Source organism: Salvelinus alpinus, chromosome 2 (assembly GCF_045679555.1).
Source record: "Salvelinus alpinus chromosome 2, SLU_Salpinus.1, whole genome shotgun sequence".
Taxonomy (NCBI): Eukaryota; Metazoa; Chordata; class Actinopteri; order Salmoniformes; family Salmonidae; genus Salvelinus; species Salvelinus alpinus.
In genome coordinates, this window is record NC_092087.1 from 56,590,655 (window position 1) to 56,615,867 (window position 25,213).

Consider the following 25,213-nt stretch of genomic DNA (forward strand, 5'->3'; position numbering starts at 1 on the left):
CCATATACGAAGAAGTGAATGGGCTTGTGGAAACCGTGCCAAGGGCTGTGAGCGGTACCTGTCAGACATCTTTCTAGTTTTTCTGAGAAATCGTTTACCGTCCACATATGCCTTGGTGGGCGTGAGGGGACATTACAGAAAAATTTGCTACCAACCGTCACGGGTAAGACATAATCCAATCGTTTTTATGGAAGAATTGTACATTTTCAAAGATATCCGTAGCTAGCTAGTTAGCCTAGGCTAGCTAGCTAACGTTAGCTAGCTATCTCACCTGTGTGACAGCAAAATTCTAAGCTAGCAAACCTGTGCAAAACTTCACGACACATGCTACTGACTAAGTAGCTAGTTAATAATTAAGATAGCTAACTATAATCTAGTGTTTGTTCTTCTATATGTTGTGAAACTAATATGTAACGATAGCTCACTAGCTAACTACCAGAGTTGTTGTTGTTAGCTGTTAGTAACTAGCTAGCTTTTTTTGGCCTGCTTTCAACCAGACAGAGCGACCAGGGCTTGTTATTGTAATCTCAGCTTTGCTTTTCGCTTGACATTTTCCTATTTTATCGCTCCTATTCCATGTAGCAGTAGGCTATACATTGTTGTATCGTTACTCTGTTGAATCAGAAATTATTCAAATAGTATCTACAGGGCAGTTAATTTAGCTAGCAAACATACAGCAGCTACTTTAGTTATCTAACGTGGTTAGGTCTACATGGTTGTATTTTGCTAACACTAAAACGTGGATTAGTTAGTTAGCTAATTTAGCTGTATATCCCCCCACAAACAAACAGCTAGCAATACTACTAAGCGTTTGCCTTTCTACCAGAAGTAGCTAGTTAATTATGTAAGATCTGATTTGCGTTTTGTAGTGATATATATATTTAAATGTTTGTATTTTTTTCATTTAACCTTTATTTATGGAGGAGGGTTTTGTGGCAACTTCTGAGCTTGACGTACTTAATGTCACTAGCCTGTGGAAGTTAGGAAACCAAGGGACGAGTCAATGTTTGCCTTCAACCCAGACAGAAAAGTGAGAGCCAGGTTACAGTAACTAAAGAAATGAGGCGAGGGGAACAGTAGGCCAGCATCCTTTATTTTTAGACTGCCTTGTTTCCTCGGAAGCCCATTGCCACTACCAACATGTGTTTAAAAGGTAGATGTAAAAGGTCGAATTCGCATCTTGAAATTATGACCAAGTATTTCAAAATGTTGACTTGCTTATCTAGAAATGTTGTGATACTAAATAGACATTTTGAGATGCGTAAGTCAATCCATCTAAAGACATTGCAGAGATCAGAACAGCAGGGCCGCTGGCAAACATCTGGCGAGCTGGCATTTGCCCCAACAAATATTGACACAAACGCTTTGAAAAAGGGACAAAGTACTGTTGTTTAGACTGATTTGCCTCATGATTTGTCAACTCGTGCACAATTAATCTGTGCTTCAGTCTGATCAACTGTAGCCTACTGATAACAACCACAGCTGCAGGTAGCCTAGAGATGCCTATGCGCTCTGATCCCCTTTGGCCAGGGGAAACGAAGCGGTAACGTCATGTATTTATAGCCTAAGCTATGGATTTCTAGCCTAAAATAGGCCTATTTATTTGTGTTAGGAGAAATGTTAATGTGATCAAATTTGGTTTATATTCAAACTTCGGGTGGCAAGGCTACCTAGACTTTATCAATCACATTATTGACTGGAATTAATAAACACAGTAGTGATGACCTAATGTGTGAGTACATTTTTAATTAGAAATGCAAAGGCCTACACGATGCAACCCTGCATAAAGTAAGCTCAGCCCTGTTAGTTCTATTGTCCAAACTGGTCCAATCATAGCCCATATAAAACCGTTTTACAGCTGGTTTATTACAATGTTGTACTCTACAATTAGGGTCCTCCCCACTCTGGGACCTTGTCGTGCATCACCACATAATGTTACAAATGAAGAATCATGTATAAGTATGGTCTACTATCTCAACATTTCAACTTAGTATCTCAACATTTTGAGTTGCGTGTCTCTAAATTGTGAGTTAGTATCCTCATTTAATTTATTTTTCGGGTGGCAGGAATGGGCTTCCATACTGTGGGACCCATTGTCATTCCAAACATGTTATTAAACAGATATGAACATTTAGGCGAAAGCATTTTGGTTCTATTGATTTGGGTGTATTTTATTCAGTCAGACTTAAGACCCATGCACAGTACTGAGACAGCCTTAGTGAAAATTGCAAATTACCTGCTCATGTCTGCAGATTCAGGATCATCTTGATTTTTCTGGAGCTCAGTGCTGCTTTTGACACAGTAAATCACACCATTCTACTGCAGTGCCTCAGAGAGCACTGCCATCTGTGGGACTGCCCTAAACTGGTTCACATACCTCTCTAACTGCAAGCAGGATGTCACCCTCGGTGATACAAGTTCAGAGGAGTGCACCATAATCTGTTGGGTCCTACAAGGGTCGGCGCTAGCACCCATTCTCTTCCTAGTCTACATGCTCCCACTTGTCCAGATCTTCAGACAGCACAGTGCCCATGTCCACTGCTATGCAGATGTTGCACAAGTGTACCTTTAAACAAATCCTGTCTGGAAGAGGTAAAATCTTGGATGCAGAACAACTTCCTCCAACTCAACAGCAGCAAGACAGAGGCAATGCTGATACTCACCCCCCAGCAGATCAACAACTCCTGCAGCATCTGTCTTGCGATAGAGGCCACATCATTCCCCTCTCCTCAGTCATAAACGTGAGTGTGAAATTCGACCCTGCTCTCTCCTACAATACCCACATTAGTCACATTTGTAAAACGTCATTCTTTCATCTGAACAACATTTCCCGCCTAAAACCCTCTCACCATTTCTGATCAAGAAAAGCTTATCCATGCATTCGCTTTCTCTAGAATTGATTATGTGAACGCAGTACTTGGGGGCCTGCCTGCAAATTCAATTAATAAATTACAGCTCATCCAAAACAATGCTGCAAGGAAAACAACAAAGTCTACCCCCATCTCCCCCATCCATGCTGGCCTCCATTGGCTGTCCCTCAATGAATTGCCTTTCAAATTCACTTCGTCGTCTACAAAGCCTTAAATGGCACCGGACCTGCCTACCTGTCAGATCTACTCTCACCCTATAAACCTCCATGCACACTACGTTCAGGCCATGCCAAACTGGTCCATACCCATAGGACCTGGCTCTGCACAATGGGGTTCTGTGCCTTTTCCTCCCAAGCACTGTGCCTTTGGCGCTCCATTCCTGACAGTCTCAGGACTGCTCAAAGCTATTGGGGCTTTTAAAGCAGGCTTTAAAGGTCATGGACAGTCGAAATCATGTTTTTCATGAAGTTGGAGGATATTTGAAGAAAACCAGATCAAATTATGATGACCAAAGGTATGAAAAATGTCTGCTGTTACATTGATAATGTTTGATCAGAAAGTTACTGTTCCCCTCCAGTGTCAAACACTTTGATTCATTATTAAGGGGAAGAGGTGAAATCACTAACTTTCATTTTATTATGCCAATGGTAACATGATATTATCTTACCTAATTGAAGTACTGCCTTGTAACCAACATTGGAGAAGGTGTGCTTGTAGAGGGATGTGGTTCATATAGCTAAATGGCTACTCTACTGGTGCCAACATTTGACTGTAGGATGTCAGCAAATATAATGAAGTTTACCCTATTAATCTATTATTGTAGGGTAATAGTGAAGACATCAAAACTATGAAATAACACATGGAATCATGAAGTAACCAAAAGTGTTAAACAAGTCAAAATATATTTTAGATTCTTCAAATAGCCACCCTTTGCCTTGATGACAGCATTACACACTCTTGGCATTCTCTCAACCAGCTTCACCTGGAATGCTTTTCCAACAGTCTTGGAGTTCCCACATATGCTTAGCACTTGTTGACTGCTTTTCCTTCACTCTGTGGTCCAACTCATCCCAAACCATCTCAATTTGGTTCAGGTCAGGTGATTGTGGAGGCCAGGTCATCTGATGCAGCACTCCAGCACTCTCCTTCTTGGTCAGATAGCCTTTCCACAGCCTCGAGGTGTGTTGGGTCATTGTTCTGGTGAAAAACAAATTCTAGTCCAATTAAGCCCAAACCAGATGGGATGGAGTATCGCTGCAGAATGCTGTCATAGCCATGCTGGTTAAGTGCGCCTTGAATTCTAATAATTCACAGACGGTGTCACCAGCAAAGCACCATCACACCACCTCCTCCATGCTTCACGGTGGGAACCACACATGCAGAGATCATCCGTTCACCTACTCTGCGTCTCACACAGACACAGTGGTTGGAACCAAAAATAAAAAATTTGATTTCATCAGACCAAAGTACAGATTTCTACCGGTCTAATGTCCATTGCTTGTGTTTCTTGGCCCAAGCAAGTCTCTTCTTATTGGTGTCCTTTAGTAGTGGTTTCTTTGCAGCAATTCGACCATGAAGACCTGATTCACGAAGTCTCCTCTGAACAGTTGATGTTGAGATGTGTCTGTTACCTGAACTCTGTGAAGCATTTATTTGGGCTGCAATTTCTGAGGCTGGTAACTCTAATGATCTTGTCCTCTGCAGCAGAGGTAACTCTGGGTCTTCCTTTCCTGTGGCTGTCCTCATGAGAGCCAGTTTCATCATAGCGCTTGATGTTTTTTATTTTATTTGTTTAACGAGGCAAGTCATTACAATTTGTGACTGCACTTGAAGTTCTTGAAATTGTCTGGATTGACTGACCTTCATGTCTTAAAGTATTGATGGACTGTCGTTTCTCTTTGCTTATTTGAGCTGTTCTTCGTAATATTGACGTAGCCCTATTTTGTAAAAGACCATCTTCTGTATACCACCCCTACCTTGTCACAACACATCTGATTGGCTCGAAGCCATTAAGAAGAAAATAAATTCCACAAATTAACTTTTAACAAGGCACATCTGTTAATTGAAATGCATTCCATGTGACTACCTCATGAAGCTGATTGAGAGTGTCAAGTGTGCAAAGCTGTCATCAAGGCAAAGGGTGGCTACTTTGAAGAATCTCAAATATAAATATAATATTTTGATTTGTTTAACACTTTTGGTTACGACATGATTCCATTTGTGTTATTTCATAGCTTTGATGTCTGAACTATTATTCTACAGTGTAGAAAATAATAAAAATAAAGAAAAACCCTTGAATGAGTAGGTGTCCAAACTTTTGACTGGTACTGTACATGCATACGGAATGCTACAGTGGAAACGACAACACGATGCACAGAAGATAAGGCCCTTACTTTGATAGGAACGCACACATGTCCTAAGTTATTATTTGTAAGGAAAACAACCATGAAGGCAATGCAGACACCAGCCAGAAAATGTGCCAGGGGGGAAAGGTTTGTGCAAGACCTGTTCTGACTAGAGATGCACAAATGTCTTCATACTTCATCTGGGGAAACACTGGGGAAGTGCTTGAACTCTCGCTGAAGAGTTTGTCATGCTCAATAAAGCCTCAAACATAATTTGTCCAGTGAAATGGGCTAATTATGTGAATTAATGAGTAGGGGCAACACACCTTCATTGAAACTTGAAATTGAAAAGTTGAAACAACCCGCACTGCCCTCAAGCTATTTATATATAGGCTAACTGTCCTGTTGCATAACAATCACATTTTGGAACAGTGAGTGAGTCCATTCTGACATCGCGCACATAAAAAAAAAAACAATCAATGTTTGGATGACCGTTAGAGATATTTGGAACTCATGCGTGAAAAGGTTAAGCACAGTGATTCAATAATTAAGACACACAAATGACTCAAGGGAGACAGAAATCAAGATAACCTGTTCCCGAACCGCCACCTCCCGCTGCTGCTGGCCTTCACAGATTCTGCCATTACGGTCCCGAAGTTGCCGGTAATAGGCTACACCAGTGGTCGGCAACCTTTTTTTTCCCCATTTGGAGTGCCAATTTATAATAACTGACATGCAGATCGGTAGAAATGTTATGATTTTCAAATGTACATGTTTTTTCTTTTTGCAGAGTGGTTATCGAAAGAGAGACAGCTGGAAATATTGTTCAAATAGGCTACATTGAAGAACTATTGTAATTCTCAATGGATGTAAAAACAGACTTAATTTACTTGCTATTTGAGGTGGAGAAAAAATTACTTTGAGAAGCTCCACAGCTCATTAGTGGTGGTGAGTTAAGAGAATCAGAAATACTATCAGATCCCCAGATGAGCACATTTTATAAGCCTACATTTGCACGCAGGCCAGGTAGCCTAAGCCTACTTATATATGCATAATCAGGTGCGCGTCCTTACTCAACATTTACAGGAGCGTTTCAAACAAAAGACAATCAATTGACAACTCCTTGCCTAAATGGAATGAAATAAACTTGTTTCTCACAAGTGTAGCCTAGGTTGTGCGCTCTGCAAACAATGCGTCCACTCTGACAATGAGAAGAGTAAAAGACTGTAATAATATATTGAATGCATTATGGTAACCGAACAAACATCATTCTGGGAATTAATGTGCTACTGGTGTGCCATCCCCGCGGCCTCCGCAATGGATTAGTCTGCTGAGACAGGCGACAATCAAGATGTTTTTTTACGTTACAGCCTTATTCTAAAATGGATTAGATAAAAAAAAATGTCCTTCATCAATCTACAAACAATACCCCATAATGACGATGCAAAAACAGGTTTTAGGTATTTTTGCAAATATGGCACCATCCCTACAGTGTAGCATGGTGGTGGCAGCATCATGCTGTGAGGATGTTTGTCAGCGGCAGGGACTGGGAGACTATTCAGGATTGAAGGAAAGATGAAAGGAACAAAGTACAGAGAGATCCTTGAAGAAAACCTGCTCCAGAGCACTCAGGATCTCAGACTGGGGGTGAAGATTCACCTTCCAACAAAACAACCCTAAGCACACAGCCAAGACAATACAGTAGTGGCTTTGGAACAAGTCTTTGAATGTCCTTGAGTGGCCCAGCCAGAGCCTGAACTTGAACCCAATCGAACATCTCTGGAGAAACCTGAAAATAGCTGTACAGCGGTGCTCCCCATCCAACCAGACAGCGCTTGAGAGGATGTGCCAAGCTTGTAGTGTCATATCCAAGAAGACTCAAGGCAGTAATCGCTGCCAAAGATGCTTCAACATCGTACTGAGTAAAGGGTCTGAATCCTTATGTAAATGTCATGTTTCAGTTTTTTTTAAATATTTTTTATATATATATTTGCAAAAATGTCTAAACCTGTTTTTGCTTTGTCATTATGGGGGTATGGTGTGTACATTGATGAGGGGGGAAAAAATGATTTAATCCATTTTAGAATAAGGCTGTAACGTAACAAAATGTGGAAAAGGGAAGGGGTCTGAATACTTTCAGACTGCACTGTAGGTCTAAACCTACATAATCTATAAACCCAAATGTCACCTGAGCCGCTAGGCCAAACGGCTATCTGAGGACACCAATCGGGGCCTAAAACTATCGGTGACTCATGATGTACTAGTTTCCGTAATCTGGTAATCCAGGAGGGATTTAACTTTTCCTATCCTTCTGATGTAGCTGTGACCACCAATGTCACGGCTCTATGGTAGTTGGGATTGCCTAGCCTATTAGTATGCAAAGGTAGGCTTTTTGGCTACTTCTTACTCTCTGTACAACAAAATGCTCAATGTTAGCATTCATTGCCTTGTTTAGTTTGTCTCCATAGGTTTGTTATAGGCCTAAGTATAGTAGTATATTTAAACGTTCCATTGACTGCAGTGGGATAATCCCTTGTGTAAACGAGGACACCTGTAATATAGACGAGTGTCTTGTTTCCTAATGTTTACATTTGATGTCACGTTTGCTTTCTCTGCAGAGCCTGTCGTAACCGAAGCGGGCTTCAGTGTTAATGGCTGAACCATGAAGGCCCAACTACAAGTTACTGGTGAGTTTTGACCTTTTGTTACACCCTAACTTATAGCCCTGAGTAGCTAATAGTAAAGTGATGGTATGTTTAAATTTTTTCAGTAGGCATTTAATATCGTTTTGTGGATAGAATGGAAATAAGAATCAGCCGCTGACACCCAAGGAGGCAGAAGACACCTTTTGAATTGGACTGGGCAGTGCTTATTCTCTATAGGCCTAGCTGATGGCACAAGCTCTGATCAAGTACTTATAGTGTATAGAATAACTTTATTTTGAGGGAACTTTGCTTTTCAGTGTTCCAAAAATATAAGTAACATGGTAGGATATTAACAGACCCCAAAACAAGGGTATTGGTTAGGCCTAAGTGAATGTAGTTCTCGCATTTCCATTCTGAGGTTTATTTCTATATCTCACTTAAGTGACTGATAAGAGATTTACTACACTTTTGCTTACCATGCTATTTGTGTGTTTTATGTCCTTTTTTGCACACAGTGCTGTCGGCCAAACTGAAGGAGAACAAAAAGAACTGGTTTGGCCCCAGTCCGTACGTGGAGGTGGCTGTGGACGGTCAGTCGAAGAAGACCGAGAAATGCAACAACACACACAACCCCAAATGGAAGCAGTCACTGACAGTGTAACTACAGCAATAATTATTTGCATGTATATTCATTTAGCATATTCTTTCATTGCACCACACTATCACAAGGGGGAGTTAAAACGCTAATCAAAATATCGTTATCTTTTTAAACAAGACATGGAAAGTTGATTGCAAAAAATTAAGGAACTTGTCTGTCGGCCCTGCATTAAAAACCAAAATAGTTTAAAGAAAATTGTGACAAATAAAAATATATACCAGTGTCGTGTCTTTGCTATGCTGGATTAAGTGATATGTCATGCTATTGTAATAAAATAATTTCTCTGTAATTAATATTACCTGATTAAACTATCATGTAAATGTAATTAACTATAAAGTCGGCACCACTAAAGAATGTTTATAGAGCTGTTATCTTCCGAATAAACTCTTAAAGACCTGGTAATCTTTTACATCAATAGCAGTCAATTATTAATCGTCACCTTATTCAGTCTCATCTGAACATCGTAAACTCTTGATTATCTTCACGAACCCTGGCTAACAAGTTGAATCAGCAATACAAAATTTGATTTATTTATTTACTAATACCTAAAATATCACACAGAATTACATATACACAGGATGGGTCATATATTGATTACTAATTGTCATAAAAGAAAACGTCCCTAGCGGACTGAACAGATTTGACGGCTGGTTACACAAAGAAAGGGGGTTGGGGTTCGAATGAAAGCGCGGGAAGACTGAGGAACAAATAATTTGGTCTCTGATCGGACCTTGTAAGGCTATGCTATCGTAAATACAGAATCTTATGCATTGTAAATAACCGCCCATTTGGAAAAGGAAAATGCAAGAAATATTTACTCTGAGCTATGCTTCAATAGGTTGGTCGTAGATGGAAGGCCATGTTGCCCAACAGAGATCTCCCTTGTCCTTTGAAGAATATGTCTTGTGGCAGAACGGATACGCTGTAGTGCCGTCGTCGTGTGGTAGAGCAGATACTTTGTTCGTCCTTTCCTAGCCCACGTTTACAGCTGCTGCTGCTAACTCAACGGCTAGGTGGTATCACTTCTTTAGTGAATAATAGTTCAAAGTTCATACTAAGTTGCCATACTTTGAGCTCACGCTGAAGTTGGCTTAGTTCTGTAGTTTGATATTAGCCCTTTTAATGTATGAACTGTCGTCCTCGGGAACACAAATGTTACATTTTTGTAAAGGGCTGATGTAGTAGGGCATGTTTCATAGTTCACAACCAATGTCGGTTCACATGGGCGGGGCCACTGAGTTGAGCCTAGTTCACTTTAGAAAACCAATTCTCTCATTTAGAAGCTAAAATTACATTTAATCTGTTCACAAATAGTTTCATATTTAAACATTTAAATTGCACAACAATTCCATGTGAATCTGATAACTATAATGTGTAGACTTTCCAAGATACAGTTCATGTCATCCTATCATCAATAATAATGTCTCAGATGACAACTGATCTGATATCATATTCTTTAAGTACCAACGCATATTTTCAACTGGTTGGATTACCGAAATTTGGTTCTGTTCACCACCCTTTTGATGTTACCCGACTCTCTATGTTAACAAAGTGCTTTCCAAGAGTCACTCTGTAGGGTAGAGAGAGAGAGGAAAGGGGGAAAGGTATTTATGGGGGTCATAAACCTCACCAACAGGCCAACGTCATGACACCAGTTTCATTTAAGGACCAAAACATTTACAGCTGTGCCATATAGATTGCAAACTAGTTGGTAAGAGATTTTCGATATACCGATTCCATAGCACTTGGTTTATTAATTGACACGCAATTTTCCGTTTATTATAACCTACTGCAGGCCAAAAACCTATGGGTTTAATCTTCTGAACTAATGATTATATTAAAGATAGAAGCCGCCGCTTAATGAGTTCCGAGAGCCGATCTGTTATCCAACTATTATTATTATTGAATGACATAGCTTGGGGACTGGTCTTGATAAATCAATCAGATTTTTATTTGGGAATATAAGGATTATTTTGCTCTTCATTTGCAGTCACCTAGTAGCTTAGGCCTACAGTACTCTCGAGCTGTCTCGTTGTACAGCGCCATATTTTCCTAATGGAAACCTTTTAATTAAATCGCTTTAGCCGTGATTGTAAAATGAATCATCTGATGCATTGGTCCAGAGCCAGGAGAGTCACGGAGAGTCACCTTTGAGCTCTGGAACTCCACCTCTTTTTTTTGTGTGATTTTATTTACAAAATGGGAATTTAATAGCCCGGCTACTGTAGTTGTGAACCCCCCCCCCCCCCCCCCCCAACTTGCAATGTATTCAATGTTTATTTCAACTACATTTTAGTTGCACTTCCTCCACGACCACGGGTAAAACCTTGCTGAGATGATCAATGTATTTTTTGCATTGTTGTATCGTCATTTTCTCAAGCCAATACGTCTTGATGGCCTTCACCAGTTTTTCTTTCCTTGTAGGCTTGGCAGAGTTAAGGATTAATGTTTTCAGTTGATGCCAAACAAATTTGATTGGGTTTAAATTAGGAGACCTACATATAGAGATGAGAATTTCTTTGTTGTTATACTGTAGGTCTACCGTAGGCGACATGAGTCTCACTAATGTTGAATAATGTGCTGTTAAAAGTGTTATGTGTTTTATTTATTTTTATTTCACCTTCATTTTACTACGTAAAGGTCTACTTACTCTGCTGGTGTCTTGACCCAGTTTATACCCTCATTTGCAATGCAAACCTGGGCGGCAATGTGTTTTGGGTCATTGTCTGCATTTGGAGAAGAGGACCAAAAAATTGGCAGATGTGCCATATAGATTGCAAAATAGTTGGGAAGAGATTTTTGATGTACCGATTCTATGGCACATCATCAACATCTTTATGCTTTCATTAATAAAATTATAATTTCAAAATGCAGACATTTATTTAAACTATCAGCAGGAAAATAGACTCTTGTCAAGTTTAGGGACTTTAAATATATTAATGGATCCATAACGAATTACTATGGGAATACATGGAAGAGGCAAGTGGAAGGGGGAAAAAGTAAGAAACTTCTCTGTCGGCCTGGAGGCATTTTGAAAACGTGTTTTCAGACACTTGTTTTTCACAAGGGCTATTAGCAGGACAATAGACACGATGTGGTCCCAAAAACACCTCTCTGACAGGGTCCAGCATATCTCTTGATGTCATTGAATGTCTTGCCAGGTTTGATCCATGCCTGGGCCTGCTACACACAAAGTTCTTTGTTTGTCAGACAAATCATTGCGTCGAAACTACTGAACAATACAAGAGAACACACATGGTTACTGTTCTGGGGAGAAAAGAGAAAAATAAATATGTAAAATGTCTTCGACTCTCTTCTGACTATGATTTGAGCCATGTTGATTGCCTTTGCCGGGTGATCATCTTCAACCATCATTGAGTCCATCTTACCGAGTCCACCAAATGCACTGTTTTCTAACCACATCTGGATGGATCCATAACGAATTAATATGGGAATAAATATCACTGAATGACAGAAATATTGGAATAAATTGGGCTAATGAAGGCAACATTGTTGCTTACTGTAACACCCAAAGTCATCCAATTGTTATAATAGGATTTGAAGCAAGGTCAGGGAGGTGACCATGAACCCGATGGTCACTTTGACATACCTCCAGAGTTCCTCCGTGGAGATTGGAGAACCTTCCAGAAAGACAAAAATCTCTGCAGCACTCCACAAATCAAGCCTGTATGGTAGCGTGGCCAGACGGAAGCCACTCCTCAGTAAAAGGCACATGACAGCCCGCTTGGAGTTTGCCAAAATGCACCTAAAAACAAGATTCTCTTTTCTGATGAAACCAAGATTGAACTCTTTGGCCTGAATGCCTGGTGGCAGAAGCGTGATGGCAGCATCATGCTGTGGGGATGATTCTGCCAGATCCTTGATGAAAACCTGCGCCACAGCGCTCAGGACCTCAGACTGGGGCGAAGGTTCACCTTCCTACAGGACAAAGACCCAAAGCACACAGCCAAGACCACACAGGCGTGGCTTTGGTATAAGTCTCAATGTCCTTGAGTGGCCCAGCCAGAACCCGGACTTGAACCCGATCAAACATCTCTGGAGAGACCTGAAAATAGCTGTGGGGCAACGTTCCCCATCCAACCTGACAGAGCTTGTGAAAATGGGAGAAACTCCCCAAATGCAGGTGTGCCAAACTTATTGCGTCATCTCCAAGAAGACTCGAGGCTGTAATCACTGCTGAAGGTGCTTCAACAAGGTACTGAGTAAAGGGTCGGAATACTTATGTAAATGTTATATTTCAGTTTTTTTTTATTTGTAATACATTTTTAAACATTTCAATTTTTTTTTAGTCATTATGGGGTATTGTGTGTAGATTGATAAGGGGGGAAAAAACCATTTGAATAAATGTTTGAATAATACTTAACAAAATGTGGAAAAAGTCAAGGTGTCTGAATACTTTCCGAATGCATTGTATATCACTAGTAGTACATTTCTGTTAATTCCTAATTGCATTGGTTATGTAATTGCTGTTAATGCAATAAATATTATTATTCCAGTCTTACTGTTACCATTGTTGGAGTGGACACATTGTTTGCGCAGCGCATAATCTATGCTACACTTGTGAGAATTGACTTTGTCATTTCAGTCATTGTCTTTTTTGTTTGGAGCGCTCCTGTCAATGTTGACTAAGGACGCACACACATAGAAGTAGGCCTATAGGCCACCTAGCCTGCTCAGAAATGTAGGCATATAAATGTGGCCAATTGGAGATCTGATAGTATTTCTGATTGGCTTAACGCATCACCACCTGTGGAGCTTCTCAAAATAATGTTTTATTCACCTCAAAACAGCAAGCAAACAAAGTCTGTTTTTACATCCCATTGAGAATTACAATAGTTCCTTAATGTGTTTGAAATATCTTTCCAGTTCTCTCCCTTTCGATAACTACTCAGCGTGAAAGGGAAAAATGTCATGCTCTGATCCAGTTGAAACGTCATAAAATAGTTCTACCTGATTACTTCTTATCAGTGCTTGACTTAGATTGAAATAGGTTCTGGTACTCATTTTGGGTGCTGGTACGGTTTTATATTTAGGTGCAGGAGCTCCACAATGCTTTTGAGCTAATATTCTATAAGAGGAGCTCAAGCAGTAGAAAATGTGAGGTGCTGGTACATCTGCCCAAGTCAAGCACTGCTTCTTATCTCTTGCGCAAATAGCCTGCAGTTGTTTCTGTCCCGAGCTCACAATTTATTTTTATACAATGTTGCAAGTTCGTTAGTACTAGTTTCGGGCCAGACACAAGTTAATAGTTGATACAATGTTTCAAGTTTGTTGTAGACTGGCAATGTGATTTTATAGGATATTTTATTTTTATCAGAGTATTTTCTACCTGCAGGCTGCAATGTTTTTATTTGTTGTCTTTATGTAGGCTATTTTTACGTAGTTGGCAATGGCAATAGAAGTTACTTTTTAGGTTTATTTTCATTTGGATTGATTAACCACATAACATAAATTTTAAGATATGAAGACTTTATCTAAATGAAACTATTTCACGAAAATGTATGTTTGAAAACCATAACTGGCACGCAGATCGGTAGAAATGGTAAGATAAATTGGCATTCCATATGGGAAAGGTTGCAGACTCCTCGTGTAGCCTATTACCGGCAACTTCAGGAGAGTCATGGCAGAATCTACAAAAACCAGCAGGAGCGGGAGGAGAATAGTTGGGCTAGGTTTTTTTTTCTTTTTTTTCTTCAGGTCATCGTTCTCTGGTGCCCTCTTGAGGCATTTGTCTTATTTCATCAAACTGTAAGGTTAAAGCGTCAGGCAAGCTCAATGCATATAGTTGATTTAATTAAAACACATAGGGTGTGTCTATATATGGAAAAATGCACTTTTAAAAATGTTTACCAATCGATTGGTCGAAAGAACAGATGACTTTCAGTCGACCCAAGATTTTTTTTAGTCGGGGACAGCCCTAACAAATAAAAGGTACACTTCCTTTTTTTTGTATAGATTTTTTTTCTGTAGCCTCATGATATCAGCCAAAACAAGCTCAATAACTCAATGCATGCTCACACACCTATTGAGTATGCATTCACCTGTATTGTGAATAGGCTTAGGCTACATCTTGATTTACCCAGTTTATCAATAGAGATTTACCATTAAAATAAATCACTACCATTGTTGTTTTTGTAGTTGGATAGGTAAAAGAAAAAACTCACATCGATTTGTATGATTTTATTCATTAGTGCATACATTCGAATGTCAAATGTAATGATATTAATCTCAAAAGATCTGTGGATCAAGTGCCATTCTGTGATTTTGGCTAATATGCCTTATTTTTTTTGCCGTGGTATTGAGTTTCGTGATACTAAACCTGGTATCGGTGTCGAAGTCAAAATTCTGGTATCGTGACAACACTATTGTCTCTTCCTTGTGTACTGTTGTATAGCCTACGTGCAGTGTTGAAACCCTAACTAAATATACTTTTTCCCTCTACACAGAATTCTCACACCTTTCAGTAAGCTCATTTTCCGGGTATGGAGTCATCAGACGCTGAAGGCCGACATCTTATTGGGAATGGCTACATTGGAGATCAGTGAAACCCTAAAGTCCAATGATATGAAACGTGAGTTAATTCTCTTCTCCCTATAAGGCACAGAGCAGGTAGTATGAAATGTGATTATCTGAAATCTCTGTCTGACTCTTTGATATTGGAAAAGCGTGATGCATTGGGATGTAAGATATACGGTGCCTTTGGAAAGTATTCAGACCCCTTGAATTTTTGCATTTTTTTTTCCATTTTAGCCTTATTCTGAAATGTTAAATAGTTTTCCCCCCTCATCAATCTACACACAATACCCCATAATGACGAAGCAAAAATAGGTTTTTAGAAATTTTAGCAAATTTATTTTAAAAAATTTACTTGATGACATTTACTTAAGTATTCAGACCTTTTACTCAGTACTTTGTTGAAGCACCTTTGGCAGTGTTTACAGACTCAAGTCTTGGGTATGACATTCAGAGACATTCAGAGATTTGTCGCTAAGCCACTCCTGTGTTGTCTTGGCTGTGTGCTTAGGGTCGTTGTCCAGTTGGAAGGTAAACCTTCACCTTTTGGCAAACTTCAAGTGGGCTGTCGTGCCTTTTACTGAGGAGTGGCTTCCGTCTAGTCACTCTACCATAAAGGCATGATTTGGTGAGGTGCTGCAGAGGCGGGTGTCATTCGGGAAGGTTCTCCCATCTCCACAGAGGAACTCTAGAGCTCTGTCAGAGTGCCCATCAGGTTCTTGGTCACCTCCCTGACCAAGGCCTTTCTCCCCCGATTGCTCAGTTTGGCCGGGCGGCCAGCTCTTGGAAGAGTCTTGGTGGTTCCAAACTTCTTCCATTTAAGAGCAATGGCCACTATGTTCTTGGGGACCTTCAATGCTGCAGACATTTTTTGGTACCCTTCCCCAGATTTGTCCCTTGACACAATCCTGTCTCGGAGCTCTACGGACAATTCTTTCGACCTCATGGTTTGGTTTTTGCTCTGACATGCACTGTCAACTGTGGGACTTTATATAGACAGGTGTGTGCCTTTTTCAAATCATGCCAAATCAATTGAATTTACCACAGGTGGACTCCAATCAAGTTGTAGAAACATCTCAAGGATGATCAATGGCAACAGTATGCACCTGAGCTAAATTTTGAGGAACATTTGTGTAGATTGCTGAGGATTTTTTTTAAATCCATTAGAATAAGACTAACGTAACAAAATGTGAAAAAGTCGAGGGGTCCGAAGGCACTGTACAAGGGCTTTGCAAAATATATTTACATATAGTCCTTTATATACTAACATACTTTTTGTCTTGTCAAGGCCTGCATATAGGCCTATATCTGTCTGACTGTGCACACACGTTATGGAAGAATGTTTGTATGTGTGTGTTGTGGTCTGTTATGGGGAAATTAGATTTTCTTCTCTAATCCACTATTTCATACATGTATGGTATTCTTTGCGACGTAACCCTCACTCCAGCTTATATTAGCCCACTCTTGACTTTCACTCAAGCAGGTGAATGGGCTTCCTCTGCCAATACAGTGAGTCCTTTCGGTCATGGTCGGCATGTGACCCTCAAACACCTGATTCATAAATTATTGCACTACAGTCAGAGGTCAAAGGAACCAGACACACCTATGTAAGCTAATGAATAAAAATGATAATATGGTAAGTAAATGCCATTCATACTTGTTATCCCAATCATAGCTTTTTCAGGAACACAAGTCATATTTCTCACATGAGATGGGAATACATCTAGGCTAGAATTCAAGCTAATCCACCACATCCATGTTTACACTGTCTTTAGTTTGTTTACAAACTAGCATGTGCGTGCACGTGCTTACATTCCTGTGCGTATGTGTGCGCGTGCTTACATGCCTGTGTGTGTGTGCATGTATGTGTGGCGTGCATGCCATATCTCTCAACTCTCTTCTCCTGTGTCAGTCTCTGAGGTGGTGCAGACCCTGCAGCTGTGTTCAGACCGAGACCACACTGACGTGGTGGGGGACCTGTCAGTCTGTCTGGACGGCATGCAGGTGGACCCAGAGACATTCACCTCTGCAGAGAGGGACCATGGTGAGGGTCATGTGGTTTAAAAGGGATTGTTCACCTGAATTACAAAATTACATATTTGTTTATCGTGCATAAATGCTAATATACACTACCGGTCAGAAGTTTTAGAACACCTACTCATTCAAGGGTTTTTATTTATTTTTACTCTTTTCTACATTTTAGAATAATAGTGAAGACATCAAAACTATGAAATAACACATATGGAATCATGTAGTAACCCAAAAATGTTAGATTCTTCAAATAGCCACCCTTTGCCTTGATGACAGCTTTGCACACTCTTGGCATTCTCTCAACCAGCTTCACCTGGAATGGTTTTCCAACAGTCTTAAAATAGTTCCCACATATGCTGAGCACTTGTTGGCTGCTTTTCTTTCATTCTGCAAACCATCTCAATTTGGTTGAGGTCGGGGATTGTGGAGGCCAAGTCATCTGATGCAGCACTCCATCACTATCCTTGGTAAAATAGTCCCTTACACAGCCTGGAGGTGTGTTGGGCCATTGTCCTGTTGAAAAACAAATGATAGTCCCACTAAGCCCAAACCAGATGGGATGGCGTATCGCTGCAGAATGCTGTGGTAGCCATGCTGGTTAAGTGTGCCTTGAATTCTAAATAAATCAGTGTCACAAGCAAAGCACCATTACACCTCCTCCTCCATGCTTTACGGTGGGAAATACACATGCGGAGATCATCCGTTCACCCACACCGCGTCTCACAAAGACACGGCGGTTGGAACCAAAAATGTCCAATTTGGACTCCAGACGAAAGGACAAATTTCCCCTGGTCTTCCTTTCCTATGGCGGTCCTCATGAGACCCAGTTTCATCATAGCACTTGATGGTTTTTGCGACTGCACTTGAAGAAACTTTCAAAGTTCTTGACATTTTACATGTTGACTGACCTTCATGTCTTAAAGTAATGATGAAATGTCGTTTCTCTTTGGTTATTTGAGCTGTTCTTGCCATAATATGGACTTGGTCCATATTATGGACCAGGGATATCTTCTGTATACCCCACCTACCTTGTCGCAACACAACTGATTGACTCAAACGCATTAAGAAGGGAAAAAAATCCACAATCTAACTTTTAACAAGGCACACCTGTTAATTGAAATGCATTCCAGGTGACTACCTCATGAAGCTGGTTGAGAGAATGCCAGGAGTGTGCAAAGCTGTCATCATGGCAAAGGGTGGTATTTGAAGAATGTCAAATATAAAATTTGTTTAACACTTTTTTGGGGGGTTACTACATGATTCCATATGTGTTATTTTATAGTTTTGATGTCTTCACTATTATTCTACAATGTAGAAAATAGTAAAAATAAAGAAAAATCCTTCAATGAGTAGGTGTTCTAAAACTTTTGACCGGTAGTGTAGGTGCTATGGACTTGCATTGGATTTGTGCCACAAATGCTAAAAAGTTAGCATTTGAAACAGCAGCCTGATCAATGCATGGATTGCTGTCATACTTTGTCAATGGACGGCTTACAGGGAAAGGAAATCAGTATGTAATTTGGGTGAACTATCCCTTTAATATGTTTCCCTGGATTGAATATGATCTATTTCTCCCCTCAGTATTGTATTCCTTGTTTTGATTTTTAAAAACATTTCAACAGTTGCTGTTCCAAACGGGGAGGTGAGACAGAACGGAGATAGTGTCAACAGGTATTGTGTTTTTATACTTCTAAAATATTTTCTAACAATTGTTTTATGTCTTCTGTAAGTTCTTCAAGTGAACAAACCTACTTTTGACAATTTTTGGAAATGGCCTTAAGGCATTAAGTCAGCAAAATACTGTTTTATAATATTACTCAGTCAAAGTAGGATATCTTCCCAATGTGAATACTAGATATGGGCACCGATATGGAAAATCTATATCGATATCAGTTGCATTTTTTTCAATGCTATATCGATATAGTCTGGGAAGTCCGGATAACTGCTTGCTGATTGCAATTATCTTAACAAAGGACATATCTTAACAATTCTTGATCCTACTTAATTTACATTCTTGGTAAGGGAGAGGGGGGAGGACATTTTCTTTTACATGATGTTAACACTTGACAGTATGTAAATATTTATATTGCTTTCATAAAAGTACTTTTTTAGTGTCATAATTGCTGATGTCAGTGATGTGATCCTCCGGTATGTGTATATTGTAAAATTAAAAGTAGTATAAGTAAATAAAAAGGTTGATCACAAAAAAAATGGCACTAAGGGAAGCAAAAAAAAGTAATAGGCACTACCTGGCTTACATTACAGCCAAAACAGCAAAGAATAAGTATATGTTGAAAAAGGACTAGGAGCCACTGGCTGTTACTTTTGTTTCTATCTTTTGACTTTTAGTGATAACATACCACCCAGATCCAGCAGGGACACGTCCCCCTCCAGTGACTCCACAGAGGACTGGGTCATTGTCCCCAACGGCCACACGGTCAACAGCATGGGTTCTCCTGCCCCATCCCCAGGGGGCTCCAAGTCCACACGGCCCCCCAGACCTGCACGGCCTCCCCCACCCACCCCCCGCAGACCAGCCGCTTCCCCAGGTGGGCACCACGCAAAGAAATACTGTAGAAATACCATAGTATTACCCTAGATATATATGGTAGAAATACCACAGCAATACCATAGCCATACTATAGAAATACTATAGAAAAAGTAAAACCATAGTAATACAATAGATAAACATAGAATTCTCTGACAGAACTATTGAAAGATATTCCTTTCATGTGTTGACATGCTAATGCCATGTCCATTTATTGCTTTCTCATGCAATGAAACTGTCATGTTTTCATGCCATTCACTATTCATGCCATTTTGTGAAATTGAAAGAAATAAGTGCTGGCCAGATATGGTATTCAACACAGATATGCATTCTAGTAACCTTTTTAGCCTTATTTACTAGATTCTCATCGGCATCTCCTACTAGCGACCACAGCTAACCTTCTCTCCTCCGTCCAGCCTCCTCCAGCAGCTCTACCCATAGCGAGGTGAGTGAGCCCCCGGCTTCATACGGCTCGTCCCTGGCCTCGGCCAGCGGGGCCTCCTCAGACCCCCCTCAGGAGAACGGAGCTGCACCCCCACAGGCAGCCAGCACCCCCCCGGCCATCGGGGCACCAGCTGGTGCACCCCCAGCCGGTGGGCCCCCCCGAGTCATCCCTAACGGCCCACTGCCTCCAGGGTAAGGGGACTCATAGATGCCTAACCAGATGTTATAATGAGAAAGTACAAAAAGAACAAATCAAAAAAAGCCCTGACCAGCTCCGTCACACGCGTTCGTGTTCTGTAGAGTCATTTTAATGCACATATTCACCAACCAAGCAATTGCAAATGTCAGGAGTTGACTGTATTTCCTATATAGCCTATTGTGTGTTTCGTGCAATATATCCCCACGCTGTGTACCTGCATCATGTAAGAGATTCGGGCTTTATCACATCCGGATGCGATTGGGAGTCCCATAGGGCGGCACACAATTGGCCCAGCGTCATCCGGGTTTGGCCGGGGTAGGCCGTCATTGTAAATAAGAATTTGTTCTTAACGGACTTGCCTAGTTAAATAAAGGTTAAATAAATGTTTAACGCCACGTTGGTTATGAATAACGGTTGACACTTCATTTTGATATTTCAAACAACCTCTCAAACGCCAGTAGATGGGACTTGAGAGATGTCTCACTCATTTGACAGTCAGTCGAAAAGATAATGGATTTACTGTAGTCTGTTGTTACATAAGCGCCAGTATCCCTATTGTATAATGCATAACGTGGGTAATTACATGTAATAAAATATACATCAGTTGCTAGTAATAATATTCCAATGAATGTGAAACCACATTTTTGCTATGCTTTTTATGAGGAACTTAACATTCCTTTAGGTATTACGATTACATTTGTGCAAGCCTGTTGCCCGTCAAATGTAGTTGCTGACTGTTCTATGTGTTTTTTTGTATGAAGCTGGGAGCAGAGGGTGGACCAGAATGGCCGCATGTATTTCGTGGATCACATTGAGAAGAGGACGACATGGGACCGACCAGATTCTCTCCCCTCTGGGTAACTAACACTTAAGAAACATATACTTTATTCATCAAATCCGAATCCAAATAATAAGATCGTACATGTAACGTTAGCTAGCGGACCAGTTAGCTAGCTAGCTAACAGTACACTTTAACTTGAAATGAAAACTACTTTGTAAAAATTAGAAGCATGTAATATCTGAAAATGTAGCTGACTAGGCGATCTTACCCATATACATCAAAACAAACTTTATGTTACATGCGCCGAATACAACAAGTGTTGTCCTTACCATGAAATGCTTACTTACAAGCCATTAACCAACAGTGCAGTTCAAGAAGAAAATATTTACTAAGTAAAATATAATAAAAAGTAACACAATACAAGAACGAGGCTATATACAGGGGGTACCGGTACCGAGTCAGTGTGCGGTGCTACAGGTTAGTTGAGGTAATTTATACATGTAGGTAGGGGTGAAGTGACTATGCATAGATGATAAACAGCGAGTTGTAGCAGTGTGCAAAAAAAAAGGCTTGGGGGAACAGTGGTTCCTCCTTTAAAAGTTGCGAGCTTACGCTCCGGCACTTAAAAGGTAATTTGTGGTTTAATATGGTACCTTACGTCACCACTTCATTGCTCCAGATCAGCACAAGGGGGAGTTAGAGCACTGATTATGCTTTTGGGTCCTACTGTGTCTCTAACTGACAATGAATGGGCTACATAAACCTAAATAGAAACTGATATTTCTGCACGACTTCAGTATTACTTACTAAAACTGTTGCTGCACGAAGGTTTTTATTATTTTATTTTGTTAGGATTATTTTGCTCTTACTGTAGTACTGTAGGCCACTCCCGACCGGTCACGTTGTACAGTGCCTGAGTGGCACAACAGTCAAGACACTGCATAGCAGTGCAAGCTGTTTTGCTACAGATGCTGGTTCAATAACCGTGCCGAACTGTAGGACTGTAGGTTTTTGGTTTTTCTCCCTTTAAAAACAGAAATAAATAATTAGAAATAACAAACTGGCTTTATTTACAAATTAGTAACAATGTCTCGCCCCATGTTTAAGAATGGCCTTTTTCTCAGTTATTTTCCATTATTTGAAAATGAAATCATCTCCAAAATATTTAAGGGGCATTGAGCTAATAATGGCGCTGACTAGGGAAACGTTTCCGCTGTTCTGTTCTTAGTGCTAGTCTGCACGTTCAAACTCAATGGCATCTTTATGCTTTCATTAATTTAATAAAATAATGATAAAAATACTCTAAAAATGCTGATGTTTATTTAGTTATGGATCCATAACGAATTACTATGGGAATAAATATCACTGAATTGCAGAAATATCCTCTTTGTAGTTATTGGCGGAGAGTCACGTCATATTTTTCGATATACTGTAGGCCTACCGTAGAAGACATGAGTCTCACTAGTGTTGAGTAATGTGCTGTTGAAAGTGGTGTAGGTCTTATTTGTTTAAAGAGCATATTGAAGTTAGAAGCAATAGCCTACAACTATTTTAGCACCGTTTTGCACTGCCCTATGACAAGCATGGGGACTGGTCTTGATAAATCAATGAGATTTTTATTTTCACTTAATCTCCGTTTGGGTATTGGTTAGACTAGAATTTGAATATTAGGGTGTAGAAATGTTATGCTCTTAGTGTAACCTTTATTTAACTAGGCAAGTCAGTTAATTAAGAACAAATTCTTGTTTACAAGGATAGCCTACTCCTTCCTCCCCGTCGGGGAATTGAACCCCGGTCTCCAGCAGGTCACTGGATTCTTTCGCTAAATAGCCCAGTTCTGTACTCCCGACCGTCACGTTGTACAGCTCCATATTTTCCCTCACTTCCTAACGGAAACCCAGAGGGTTTTTTGTTTTCCTTGGAGTAGAAACACCATAATATTATTCAAATTAATCCCAAACCCTAAAAGTAATTGGAAAGGTAGATACAAATTATTTGTGATCTTGTGGTTACAATAAAGAATGTAAACAAGATGCTGTGTTTTTATTTACAGTAGTGATGGACAGCTAGTGGCATTTTGAAAAAAGGTTTTCAAACACTTGTAGTCCGATTAGCAGGACAATAGACTCTTTATAGCCTGGCTACTGTAGTTGTGAACATCCCCCTACCTGCAATGTATTCGATGCTTAAGTACTCTGAAGTGTTACATTTCTAACTCAAAACAGCAGTACAGTATTTCTTCATCAACATCTTTATGCTATCGTTAATAAAATAATTATAAAAATACTCTTTCATAATGCCGATGTGTATGTAGTTATGGATCCATTACAAATGACTATGTGAATAAATATCAGTGAATTACAGAATTATTGGAACGAAGTTGTCTAATGAAGGTAAACAAATTGTTGCTTACTGGAAAATACTCTTTCAAACACACGGTCACGTTGTACAGCGCCATTATGGCTATTAGTAGGAATATATTTTGGCCTTTATGGGCTGCGCACAATTGGCCCAGCGTTTCTCTCCCTCTAAAAACAGAAATTCATGTTTTGGCCCTTATTGAGAACCTCAAATATCGTTATATATTATCAAGTTGATGACACAGTCATATAGCAGCAACTACATAAAGCTGAGTGACTCACTCATTCATGGCTTTGGATCAAAATAAATAAGTAACAACATTCTCTCTGATTAGTCTTTTAATAAAGAAATGTTGTGGTTATCCTGACCTGGACACCATGTACAGTATTATAATAGCCCATTGTGGGCTATTAGCAGGACAATATACCTTTACCAACACCTATCTGTATTTTGATACTTTGTGGATGGGGGCTCCCGCAGTGCAAAATGAATTGCTACAGATGCAGGTTCGAGACCCATGAGGTGGCTTTTGGTTTTAATTTAGAATCATCCAATCCTCTATATGTAATTATTGGCAGAGTACTTATTTACAAGTAAATTCTTATTTACAAGGACAGCCTACACCATCCTCCCCGTCAGGGAATTGAACCCCGGTCTTCTGCGTACCCGCATTCTCTAGTACAGCCATTATTAAAGGTACTTGAGGTCAGCGAGAAAGTCTGGACATGGCCTGCTCTCCCTTGTGTAAGGAATTAGGCACTTTCCCATGTTTACTACAGTATGTATTGTAGGTTATGTTTACTGCACAGTAGCCTAATTAACAAATGCAGGTGGCTTATACAGTTGAAGTCGGAAGTTTACACACTTAGGTTGGAGTCATAAAAACAAATTTTTCAACCACTCTACAAATTTCTTGTTAACTAACTATAGTTTTGGCAAGTCGGTTAGGAGATCTACTTAGTGCATGACACAAGTCATTTTTCCAACAATTGTTTACAGACAGATTATTTCACTTAAAATTCACTGTTTCACAATTCCAGTGGGTCAGAAGTTTACATACACTAAGTTGACTGTGGCTTTAAACAGCTTGGAAAATTCCAGAAAATTATGTCATGGCTTTAGAAGCTTCTGTTAGGCTAATTTACATCATTTGAGTCAATTGGAGGTGTAACTGTGAATGTATTTCAAGGCCTACCTTCAAACTCAGTGCCTCTTTCTTGACATCATGGGAAAATCAAAAGAAATCAGCCAAGACCTCATAAAAGAAATTGTAGACTTCCACAAGTCTGGTTTATCCTTGGGAGCAATTTCCAAATGCCTGAAGGTACCACGTTCATCTGTACAAACAATAGTACTCAAGTATGAACATCATGGGATCACGCAGCCGCCATACCGCTCAGGAAGACGTGTTCTGAAGATGCTGGAGGAAACAGGCTGGAGGAAACCGGTACAAAAGTATCTATATCCACAGTAAAACGAGTCCTATATCGGCATAACCTGAAAGGCCGCTCAGCAAGGAAGAAGCCACTGTTCCAAAACCGCCATACAAAAAGCCAGACTACGGTTTGCAACTGCACATGGGAACAAAGATCATAGTTTTTGGTCATAATGACCTTCGTTATGTTTGGAGGAAAAAGGGTGATGCTTGCAAGAGGAAGAACACCATCCCAACCGTGAAGCACAGGGGTGGCAGCATCATGTTGTGGGGGTGCTTTGCTGCAGGAGGGACTGGTGCACTTCACAAAAAAATGGCATCATGGGGATGGGAAATTATGTGGATATATTGAAGCAACATCA

At 40.1% G+C, this 25,213-nt stretch overlaps 1 protein-coding gene across 1 annotated transcript in view; it reads left to right on the forward strand.

Moving 5' to 3' along the window:
* Positions 1–25,213, forward strand: part of LOC139565394 (E3 ubiquitin-protein ligase Itchy-like) — a 74,062-nt gene continuing 48,849 nt past the window's right edge. The window contains exons 1-9 of the mRNA XM_071385703.1: positions 1–163; positions 7,834–7,902; positions 8,376–8,517; positions 14,986–15,110; positions 16,965–17,096; positions 18,706–18,754; positions 19,433–19,632; positions 20,048–20,267; positions 21,036–21,131. Coding sequence (XP_071241804.1) covers positions 7,878–7,902; positions 8,376–8,517; positions 14,986–15,110; positions 16,965–17,096; positions 18,706–18,754; positions 19,433–19,632; positions 20,048–20,267; positions 21,036–21,131 — 989 coding nt within the window. The 5' untranslated portion in view covers positions 1–163; positions 7,834–7,877. The remainder of the gene's footprint in view (positions 164–7,833; positions 7,903–8,375; positions 8,518–14,985; positions 15,111–16,964; positions 17,097–18,705; positions 18,755–19,432; positions 19,633–20,047; positions 20,268–21,035; positions 21,132–25,213) is intronic.